The following is a 12103-nucleotide window of genomic DNA, read 5'->3' on the forward strand; positions in this document are numbered from 1 at the left end:
TGAGAAATATTAGGATTAATATTCCTTATTCAAAAGAGCTCATGAGTTTGGAAAATCAAGAAAATGATTTAAAAAAAAAGAGAGAGAGAGAAGTGCAAACCAAAACCACCCCAAGACTCCATTTCTCACCTACAAGATTGACCCAAATCCAAATTTGACACCAGATTCGGCTGCTGATGGGGGCAGGTGCCTCCTACAATGCTGTAGGGATGCAGAACACTTGGCCCCTTGGGGACAGCAACAATACCCAGACAAGCCGGATGAGCCTCTCCCTGCTGACTGGTAATCCCATTCCCAGAAATGTATCCTTAAGATACGATGGCCAGAATCCACAAAGATGTGGAAATGCCCTTCTAAACAGACTTAGAAGACAAGCATGCTGCAGTCCCAACGGAGGTGCTGGGTCCAACTCTGACATTTGATTGGCCAAAGACTGGAAACAACCGGAGTGCCCAGCATGAGGGGATCTGTTGCCTAAACCATGGCGAGCTAAACCAAACCACAGCGAGCTGAACCACGGCAAGCTAAACCAAACCACGGCAAGCTAAACCACGGCAAGCTGAACCACGGTGACCTTACCAGGGCACTCGACAGCTGTACCAGAGGCCTGTGTGGAGCAAACATGCCTGGTTTTACAGTTCCAACAAGAAAGCCAGTCAAATGATTTGCATTTGCAAAACAAATTATAACAATTTCTAGAAATTAAACAAATGGACTTGTGTATCAAGTTAGTGACAGAAGCGCAGATTAATTAATCCAATTATGTAATATTTTAACTTTGTGTCTTCAAAGGGAAAAGTCTAAAAAGGCTAGCAGAAAAAACAAACTTTGACCAGTAGCCATTGTTAACAATACCTTTTTTGGTAGAGGTGGGATCTCACTATGTTGCCCAAGCTTATTTTGAAATGATTATATGTATTTGTATGTAGAATAAAGCAAATACTGTTCATGTAATGAATCAAGATTTTCAGCTTAAGAGGTAAAATCAAAGAATATTTAAAAACTCTTATAATCTTAAAATTTGAATGGAAAACAGTATGAATTCATATTTTTCAAAAATACATGTGTATATCCCATGCTAAAGTAGTTAGGGGTGAAGGGTCCTGATCTCTAATATAACCTCACGTGATTCGGAGAAAATAAACCAGAAACTATTTTGAGACACAGTCTCACTCTGTTGCCCAGGCTGGAGTGCAATGGTGCCATCTCGGCTCACTGCAACCTCTGCCTCCTGGGTTCAAGTGATTCTCCTGCCTTAGCCTCCCAAGTAGCTGGGATTACGGGGGCCTGCCACCATGCTCGGCTAATTTTTTGTATTTTTAGTAGAGATGGGGTTTTGTCATGTTGGCCAGGCTCGAACTCCTGACCTCAGGTGATCTACCCACCTTGGCCTCCCAAAGTCCTGGGATCATAGGTGTAAACCACTATGCCTGGCTGAGAAAATAAATTTTAGAACAATTTTCTGGTTTTGTCCATGGAAAGGCTGGGAAGTAGAGCAGCCCAGCCATCAGAAGCAATCAGTGCTCAGTCTGTGGCCTCTAATTCCCACTCCCCAGTAATGAGGACCAGGGCTCTGGAGAAATGGGTAGTTCCAGGTTCCGGGCAGGAAGAGTCAGAGGCAGTCGTGGCCCCAGAGCAAGGAGGCATCAAAGCCCACTGGATGCAGGGGCTCCTCTGGCCAATTACGAGATAATCTGAGCATCTCCTGTTTGCCGAAGACATAGGCAGCACTTGATTAAAATGGTATCAAATACAGTTGGCCCTCCATTTCTGTGGATTCAATTGTGTATAAAAAAATTCCCAAAAAGCCCACAATAGAAACACCCCAAAAATATACGTTTACAGAGCATTTACACTGTATCAGGTATTATAAGCAATCCAGAGATGACTTAACGTTTATGTGAGGATGTGCGTAGGTTGCACGCAAATCCCACGCCATTTTATACAAGGGATTCGAGCATCTGATTGTGGTATCTGTGTGGGTCCTGTAACCCACCCCTGTGGATACTGAGGACAGACTGTATACATGAAAATATGAAGTTCATAACATGAGGAGGGAAGCGGGAAGGGCAACTGCAGCGGAGCGAGGAACTCTCAGTCCTCTGGCACCACTGGAGGGCGCCAGGACATTCTTACTCCAAAAATTGATCATTAAAGGGAAATAATTAAGTGTTTATGCTGCCTTTCTAGTATGAACGAGCTTCAGGGGGACCCGACTTACCGTAATGGATAAAGGGAGGGTCTGAGAGAATTCCAGCCACTAAATGTCCTTCTAATGAGAGACAGAAGACAAACATCTGCAGTCCCAGTGGAGGTTCTGGTTCTAGCAATGGTCACCCACAGGGGGCAAAACTGTCAGGGGAACAGTTGATGGGAAATTGACGATAAAGGGGTCAGGCTTCAACAAAGTGAGACAATCAGACATGAGGCTCCTCATAGGCTGTGACACGAGGAACTGAGCATCGCCCAGGTGTGATTCCAGCCACAACTTTAGATCCAACTTCCAGATGACAGGATATAGAGGGGACAGAGGAACAAGTTAAACACTACAAGGATGATGCTGAGTCCAGACTGGGGACACCTTCGAGGACAAGTGACCAGCTTTACCAACAAGTCAAGGGTACAGGGGAGGGAAGAGGAGGACTTTTAGGATCAAAAGGATCCTAAAAGACTTTGTAGCCAAACACAAACGTAAATAAAGCTTTGATAATCCAATTGTATGAGGATATTTCTCAGGCAGTCAGGGAATGCGAATAGGACTGAGTGTTGGAGAACATTACAGAATTCTTATGCATTTTGAGAAACCACCACCGTGCCATCAGTTACTGACTTCTTGTCTCTTGGCTTGTCTGTGTTCTGCCCTGGGTGCTGCCCTCCCACACTCCCTTCTGGCTGGGCGTGCAGGAGCCCGGGATGCAGGAGTTGTGGCTGGGAGCTTCCTGGCATTCCCAGGTTATTTCAACATTACTCTGGGAGCAGAGACAGCTCGGAGCCCAGCCTCCAGGTCCCCTGGCACCCGCTTGGCCCTTGGAATACCGTCCCAGGCCCTCCTGCCCATCTTGCGAGAACCTCCTCTAAGCTCTGAGGTCCCTGAAACCCCACCCTGGTAACACATTTTATCCCCAAGCCCTGGAGGTGGTACCTGCGGTTGCCACCCTGGATGTTAACCCCACGCAGCCCGAGCGCTACCTCTTCCGACTCTGCTTCCCAACACCCGTGTAGCCTCGTCTCCATCTGCCTGGCGAGATTTCTGACACGGTGAGGAGTTAAGAGAAAGAAAATGGCTTTGGTTGTTTTGGAATGTATACCAAAGGATTTAGGTGCAAGTGACAGTATGTCTGGAATTTGCTTCCATGTATTCCAGCAGAAGTGGGGAGGAAAAATGGAACTGCTGTGGGCAAAATGCTGGCAGGTACTGAAGCTGGGTGACAGGTACAAGGGTTTAGTGTATGTTTGGGAACTTTCATGGTGAAAAAAACCCCACAAAAACGAAAGCTGTATTAGAGAGTTACAAACTAAAACTTACATGACGATGTTAAAAATCACAGCTAGCCTCTTGGGAATGCTCCATCTGTAAGAAAATGTAGACTTGGCTCTTTAAAAGTAATGAAAAAATGACTGCCATCTTTTTTTTTTGGAGACAGGGTCTTGCTCTGTCACACAAGTTGGAGTTCTGTGGTATGACCTTGGTTCACTGCAACCTCCACCTCCCAGGCTCCAGGGGTCCTCCCACCTCAGCCTTCTGAGTAGCTGGGACCACAGGCATGGACCACCACGCTCAGTTAATTTTTTTTTTTTTTTTTTTTTTTGTAGGGATCGGGTTTCGCCATGTTGCCCAGGCTGGTCTCAAACTCCTGGCTTCAAGCCATTTGCTTGCCTTGGCCTCCCAAAGTGCTGGGATTACAGGCGTGAGCCACTGTGCCCGGCCAACTCTACAGAAGATTTACAGATATTTTAGATCTTGTCAAAACTGCAAGAAGAAAGAAAAGGAAAGAGATTCATCCCTTCTTAATTTCTCTTTTACTTTTTTTTTCCCCAGAGTCTCGCTCCTGTCTCCCAGGCTGGAGTGCAGTGGTGCAATCTTGGCTCTCTGCAACCTCCACCTCCTGGGTTCAAGCAATTCTCCTGCCTCAGCCTCCCAAGTGGGTGGGATTACGGGCACGTGCCACCACGCCCGACTAATGTTTTGTATTTTAAGTAGAGATGGGGTTTCACCCTGTTGGCCAGGCTGGTCTTGAACTCCTGATCTCAGATGATCCACCTGCCTTGGTCTCCTATAGTACTGGGATTACAGGCATGAGCCACCACACCCAGCCTCCTTCTTAATTTCTTAGGGAAGACTTTGGAAAACAAACATCAGCAGATAAAAAAAATGTACATCCTACACAAGTGATAATATTCAAAATCCTCAGCCATAAAAATAAAGGCCTTTTATTTGGTTTTTCTATGCCAGTACAGAAACATCTGGACAACACTCTTGAGCCCGCAGAGGCTCCCGGCCACACCCACTTCTGCTGCAGGGACTGTATGCCAAGGAGCCGAACCGTTGAGACACAGTAGCCAGGCCCTCCTGAGGGCTCCAGAAGCTCTAGGTTACGGGGTCACCTTCTTGTAGGTGACATGAAGATGCTGGGTCATTGGCTGTGTGGTGGTTGCCATGGAGACTGTCTGTTCAAGTTTGCCTTCAGAATTCAGCCTGAACTTCCGGGTAATCTGAGCAGGAGAATGAAACAAAAATACCTTAGTTTTATCTCAAAAGATTCAATCAACACCCGTGTGCCCATCACATGCCACGCACTCGTCACGGGCTGTGAGCCAGGCAGTGTCCTTGCCAGGGGATGACAGACACAGCCCAGGGCCCCTGGGCACGTCACAATCCAGGTGCCCCTCAGCTGTCTCCAGAAAACCACCAGGTGAACACAGGGATTGTTTATTTAGAAGTCACTTTTTTTTGTCGACGGCCATACCACCCTGAACACACCCAATCTCATCTGACCTCGGAAGCTAAGGAGAGTTGGGCCTGGTTAGTACTTGGATGGGAAAAGTCACGACCTTTTTTTGGTCTCTACAAATTATATACCTGATCAGACAACACTGAGCTTCCAATGCTTCCCTTCTCCACTGCCTCCCACTTTCACTGTAACTAGAACTGATATCCAGTGTGTTCTTGGAAAGCTCAGAAACACCATCTTTGGAACAGTAATTCATCAGAATAAATTATAGCAGCTGTTTCCAACAAGAATCCAAGCCTATGGCAGCTAAGTCCCGAATGAGTCAGCCCTGTATGCCTGGAACGTTTGCCAGCAGATTGTGAGTGCTCACTGTCAAAAGACAATTCTCTGATGGGCACTCTCTCTCTAGTGTCCCAGACGTGTGGGGTCAGGTGGGGGACACCAGAAGTCGATGAAACGGAGTTCTGCTTATGGCCATGGCTAACTACTCTGTAACTGACCAACCCCCTCGCAGATAACCCAGATTTTAAGAAGTTTCCTTAAATGTGTCAGAGAACCACCAAGTCAGCAAGGACCAGCGCCCCAGAGAAAAGGAAGTGTGGAGGTGAAACCCAATTTGGAGCAACTGGCCCTGATGCTTTTGCTGCCTGGAAGTCAAGAGGTTCAAGGGGTGGAGGCTAAGAGGGATGTGGTAGCTAAGAGGCTGAGAAGCTGAGTGAGGCCTTCTCGGACTCATGGAGCTGGAGGGACAAACACTGGAATTCGGTGTCCGTCTAGGAGGAGAGGCTCAGCCGGGCGTGGTGGCACACGCCTGGAGTCCCAGCTACTCGAGAAGCTGAGGCAGGATAATTGCTTGAACCTGGGAGGTGGAGGTTGCAGTGAGCCGAGATCGTGCCATTGCACCTCAGCCTGGGCGACAGAGCAAGACTCCATTTCTAAAAAAGAAAAAATGAAAAAAAGGAGACACCCAGGAAAGCACCCCAGCTTTGGGTGGGGACCCTGAAGGGTCCCATCCCAGGAGTAAGGGTTAACAGAAACAGGCTGGTAGTCCAGTTTCAAACCAGCTCAGTCTCTTCTGAACACGAGCTGTCCATCCATGACTGACAGGCAGAAGCACAGAACTACTCTTTGGTGAGGATAACATCAAATGAAGCCTCAAGTCATCTATACAATTTTTCATACATAATGTCTAGAATCCAAGAAAAAAAGAAAAACTCCTTAGGTTACTAGGAGATAAGATCAAAAGAAAAAACAGGAAATAGACACCTCCCCCACCCTCACCCAGGGGATGCCAATATTGGCGTTATCAGAAGACAATATGGAGAATTTCTGCAGATAAAATTTATCAAAAAAATTAAAATAGAAATTCTGTAACTGAAAAACAATCACTCAAATAAAGGCCCCAATGATGAAATAAACAGCAGATTAGACACAGATGAAGAAAGGATTAGTAAACTGGAAAAAGATCAGTAGGAAATATCCACATTGAAGCCTAGAGAATAATGGAAACTATGGATGAAAGCATAAGGGATACATTGAAAATTGCAAAAGATTGAACACATGTGTAACCAGAGACTCAGAAGAAGACAGGAAAGAAAATGGAACATGAGCAATATTTGAACAGATGATGGCCAATTTTCTGAGTCTAACAAAATATATCAAGCCACAAATTCTAATTATATCACAGCAAAACTCTGGCTGATAATCAAAGGCAAAACAATAGAAACTTGAAAGCAGCCAGGGATGGGTGTAGGTGTAATGGTTAATTTTAAGTGTCAAATTGACCAGATTAAGGAACACCTAGAAACCTGGTAAAGGATTATTTTAAGTATGTCTGAAAGGATGTTTCCAGAGGTGACTGACCAGGTGAGGAAGATGTGCCCTCCATGAGGGTGGGCACCATCCAATAGGCTGGGGGGCCCAGAGAAAATAAAAACAAAGACAAGGCAAATATATCCATCTGTTTGCTGGAGCTGGGATACACTCTTCCTCCCCTGTCCTTGGACAACTCCAGGCCCCCCGACCTTTGGACTCCCAGATGTCACCAGCACCTCCTCACTCTTCAGGGATCTGAGGCCTTTGGCCCAGGACTGAGAGTGACACCATTGGTTTCCCTGGTTCTGAAGCCTTTGGACTTGGACTGAGCCATGACACTGGCATCCCAGGGTTTCCAGCTTGTGGAGGGGGCTTTTTTTTTTTTTATTTTTTGAGACGGAGTCTCACTCTGTTGCCCAGGCTGGAGTCCAGTGACCGGATCTCAGCTTACTGCAAGCTCCGCCTCCTGGGTTTACGCCATTCTCCTGTCTCAGCCTCCCGAGGAGCTGGGACTACAGACGCCCGCCACCTCGCCTGGCTAGTTTTTTGTATTTTTTTGTAGAGACGGGGTTTCCCCGTGTTAGCCAGGATGGTCTCGACCTCCTGACCTCGTGATCCGCCCGTCTCGGCCTCCCAGAGTGCTGGGATTACAGGCTTGAGCCACCGCGCCCGGCCGTGGAGGGGCTTTTATACTACTGAATGCTACATTCGTTAAGTGTACATGAAATAGTCATGAAGTTAGGCCATATACTAGGGCATAAAATAAGTCTCCAACTTTTTTTTTTTTTTTTTTGAGATGGAGTCTTGCTCTGTTGCCCAGGCTGGAGTGTGCAGTGGCACAATCTCGGCTCACTGCAAGCTCTGCCTCCCTCACACCATTCTCCTGCCTCAGCCTCCCCAGTAGCTGGGAATACAGGCGCCCGCCACCACACCCGGCTAATTTTTTTGTATTTTTAGTAACGACAGGGTTTCACCGTGTTAGCCAGGATGGTCTCGATCTCCTGACCTTGTGATTCGCCCACCTCGGCCTCCCAAAGTGCTGGGATTACAGGTGTAAGCCACCACGCCCGGCATCTCCAACATTTTTTAACAGACTAAAATATTAGATAAAGGGTATGTTGTCTGGGCTTTATAGAATTGAATTAAAAATCCTAAGCAATAGAATCTATTTAAAAAATTCTCAAATGTGTTTGGAAAATAAGTAACATATCTCTAAATAACTCTGTTCAAAGAAAAAAAAAATCATTACAAAATTAGCCCAGTGTGGTGGCACATGCCTGTAATCCCAGGTACTCGGGAGGCGGAGACAGGAGAATCGCTTGAACCCAGGAGGCAGAGGTTGCAGTGAGCCAAGATCGCGCCACTGCACTCCAGCCTGGGCAACAAGAGAGAAACTCCATTTCAAAAAAAAAAGAAAAACAAAAGGAAAAAAATCACTAGAGAATAGCCGCAGTACTCCAGCCTGGGCAACACAGAAGACCTTGTCTTTATTGAAAGAAGAAAGAAAAAAGGAGAGAAAGGAAGGGAGGGAAGGAGGGAAGGAAAAGCAGGAAAAGAAAGAAACAAACTACAGAAATGAATGAATTTAACAAAGTCACATGATACAAGATCAATATACAACAGCCAATTGTACTTCTATATGCTTGCAACAAATAACTGGAAAATTAAAAAATCATTTATAATAGCATCCCAAACCACAAAATACTTAGTAATAAATTTAACAAAATGTGTGCAAAACCAATACGTTGAAAACTACAAGAAAGTGTAGGATGAGACTGATCTAAATAAATGGAGCACTTTACCATGGCACTGGATTGGAAGACTCGGTTTGCCTAAGATGGCACTTCTTCCCAAATTAATTTAGAAAGTCAAGTAATTCCAATGAAAATTTTTCTAGAAACTGACAAGCTGATTCTGAAATTCATATGGAAATGCAAACGGTCCTAGGATAGCCAAAACAATTTTGGAAAAAAGAAAAAGAAGAGAAGTTGGGTAACTTCTATCACCTGATTCAATATAAAGCTACAGTGATCGGGACAGCACAGTAACAGTATAAAGACTGAAACAGAGGCCGGGCGCGGTGGCTCACGTCTGTAATCCCAGCACTTTGGGAGGCTGAGGCGAGTGGATCAAGAGGTCAGGAGATTGAGACCATCCTGGCTAACACAGTGAAACTCCATCTCCACTAAAAAAAAATACAGAAAATTAGCCGGGTATGGTGGCGGGTGCCTGTAGACCCGGCTACTCAGGAGGCTGAGGCAGGAAAATGGTGTAAACCCAGGAGGCGGAGCTTGCAGGGAGCTGAGATCGTGCCACTGCACTCCAGCCTGGGTGACAGAGCGAGACTCCATCTCAAAAAAAAAGACTGAAATAGAGAAGAGTGGGACAGAAGAGAGTCCTGGGGAAGCACCACACACACGAAGTGAGCTGACTTTCCACAAAAGCACCGCATACTTCAGTAAGTTAAGGGTTCTCTTTTCAACAAATGGTGCTGGAAACGAGGTATCTGTATGAGGAAAAAACATGACTACTACCTTATACCACCTAAAAATAGTAATTCCAAATAGCATGTATCTTAAAGTAAAATTATGAAACTTTTTGAAGAAAATGCAGGTGAAAATCTTTGCTGCCTGGGCTAGGTGAAAAATGTTAAGACAGGACACAAAAAGCACTAACTAGAGAAGAAAAAATGGTAACAGAATTAAAACATTTGGTTCTAGACTGGGCATGGTGGTTCACACCTGTAACCCCAGTGCTTTGGGAGACCGAGGAGGGTGGACCACCTGACGTCAGGTCGAGACCGGCCTGGCCAACATGGTGAAACCCTGCCTTTACTAAAAATACAAAAAATTAGCTGGCCACGGTGGTGGGCGCCTGTAATCCCAGCTACTTGGGAGGCTGAGGCAGGATAATTGCTGGAACCTTGCAGTGAGCCGAAATCACGCCATTTTACTCCAGCCTGGGCAACAAGAGCAAACTCTGTCTCAAAAAAAAAAAAACAAAACAAAACAAACAAAAAAACATTTGGTTCTTCAAAAGGAACTGTCTAGGAAACAGAAAGGCAAAGCACAGGATAGGAATATGTTGTTGGCAAGTGCACCTGATAAAGGACTTACACCCAGAACAACCAACAGACTCTTACAACTCAGGAATAACACAAACACTCAAACAAACGGGCAAAAGATCTGAATGTGCATTTCACAAAACAAGAAATACAAGTAGCAAATAAGTACAACAAAAAGATGATCAGCATCGTTACGCAGCAGGGAAGTGCAAATTTATATCACAATGAAACACCACCTTGTAGTGGCCAGGATAAAACTCAAAGGCCAACCCTTGGCGAGGCTGTGGGACAACCTTGCTGGGGTGTCAAGGGGGACAGCCACTCTGGAAGAGTTTGGTGCTTACCACAGAACCCAGCAGTTCCAATCCCAGGTATGCACCCAAGAGAGAGAAAAAAAAAAAAACCTGTCCACACAAAGGTCTGCACATGCTTACAGCTTTATTCATAATAGCCTGGAACTGGAAACAAATCAAATAAACATCCATCAATAGAAAGGATATACAAAACTGACACACTCACTGGCGGACCACCACACAGCAACAAGCAGACACGGCACATGCAGCAGAACGCGTCAATCTCGAGAGCATTTCAGTGAGGGAAGGAGACCGGAAACAAATGAGTGCCTGTGCTGTGGCTCCGCTGATGCGGAGGAGCGCTAGGACACCCAGAGCCGCTCGGCGGAGGAGGAGGAGGAGCGCTAGGACACGCAGAGCTGCTCGAGTGACAGTGGGCACTAGGACACGCAGAGCTGCTCAGTCTGCAGTGGCAGAAACCAGGCCAGGGGCTGTGAGAGGGCAGCGGGGGCTGCCTGTGGAGCACAGGCTTTCTAGGGTGCTGGGACTGTTCTCAGTCTTGACTGGGGCAGCATTACAAGATTATAAATGCTTGTCCAAATGTATCAAACTGCACACTTGAAGTGTATGCATTTATTCCATATAAAGTATACCTCAATAGAGATGATTTTTATTTTTATTTATTATTTCTTTGAGACGGAGTCTCGCTCTGTCTCCTAGACTGGAGTGCAGTGGTGCGATCTCGGCTCACTGCAAGCTCTGCCTCCCAGGTTCATGCCATTCTCCTGCCTCAGCCTCCCCAGCAGCTGGGACTAGAGGCGCCCGCCACCACGCCAAGCTAATTTTTTTGTATTTTTAGTAGAGACAGGGTTTCACTGCGTCGGCCCGGATGGTCTGGATCTCCTGACCTCGTAATCCGCCCACCTTGGCCTCCCAGAAGTGCTGGGATTACAGGCGTGAGCCATCGCGCCCGGCCGGAGATGATTTTTAAAAAGTAGAGGCCATGATAATGAAGACAGCGTGATATTGGCATAGGGACTGACAAACAGACCTCCTGGAACCAGAGAGACAGTCAGAAGCAGACCTGATGAAGGATACTGAGGGGCTCGGGGGGCGGGTGCGTGGGTGAATGGGGGGCCAGACTCTTCAGGCAGGGTGCAGGGCAGCTGGCTCTCATCTGAGAACAAGGAGAGGGGGACGGCACCTCACACTATACACACCAACTCAACCCCAGGTGGATTAATGATCTAAAGGAAAGATTTTAGGTTGAACTGTGAAGCTTCCAGAAAAATTCAGAATACATATTTTGACCTGTTAGTAAGGAAAGACTGCTTAACTAGGACACATTAAAAACAGAATCAATAAAAGAAGAGACTGGCAAACTGAACCACATAAAATCCAGAACCTCTGTTCTTCAAAAACAATTTGTAAAACTCAAAAGATAATCGCAAACCGAAAAAGCTATTTGCAACACATTTAGCTAGCAAAGAGCTTTATTCAAATTATATGAAGAACTCTGACACGTGAGCCAGAAAAGGCACAGTGGAAGATGGTCACCAGACCTGAATAGGCACCTCGCTGGAGGATGGCCCAGCAATGACGTGAAAAGATCTCAAGTTCACATCACAGGTCGCCAGCGGCAGCCCCGGCTGCAGTTCGGTCCACAGCCACCCACACAAGGCAGGAAGCTGGGGAGGCTCTGCCAGGCCGGGGGCCTCTCTGTAAAATGGGGCCTGGGCCTGGACCTGCCTCTTCTCAGGGCTGCCGCGAGGCACGTGCTGCACAGACCGCACGGGGCCTGAAGTTCTAAAGCACAGACACACACAGCACGGGGAAGGTGCAGGTCAGTGGGAGCCTGGGGACCCCTCAGGCCCTCCCCCAAAGAGTCACATGAGTCTCTTCAAACACGCTCAGTTCTCCCCTGGGGTCTGCCACCACTGCTCAGTCACCGGACATGAGTGACAAGCTGTCCCCGGGGC

The 12103-nt window shown here is 46.7% G+C and overlaps 1 protein-coding gene across 2 annotated transcripts in view; it reads right to left on the reverse strand.

The window, feature by feature from the left end:
• Positions 1–4415: 4415 nt before the first annotated feature.
• THAP4 (THAP domain containing 4) overlaps positions 4416–12103 on the reverse strand; it is a 45810-nt gene continuing 38122 nt past the window's right edge. For both annotated transcript variants that reach the window (XM_007967003.3, XM_007967004.3), the window contains one exon: positions 4416–4713. In XM_007967003.3, the coding sequence (XP_007965194.1) occupies positions 4594–4713 (120 nt within the window). In that variant the 3' untranslated portion in view covers positions 4416–4593. The remainder of the gene's footprint in view (positions 4714–12103) is intronic.

This window comes from Chlorocebus sabaeus, chromosome 10 (genome assembly GCF_047675955.1).
Source record: "Chlorocebus sabaeus isolate Y175 chromosome 10, mChlSab1.0.hap1, whole genome shotgun sequence".
NCBI classification, from domain to species: Eukaryota; Metazoa; Chordata; class Mammalia; order Primates; family Cercopithecidae; genus Chlorocebus; species Chlorocebus sabaeus.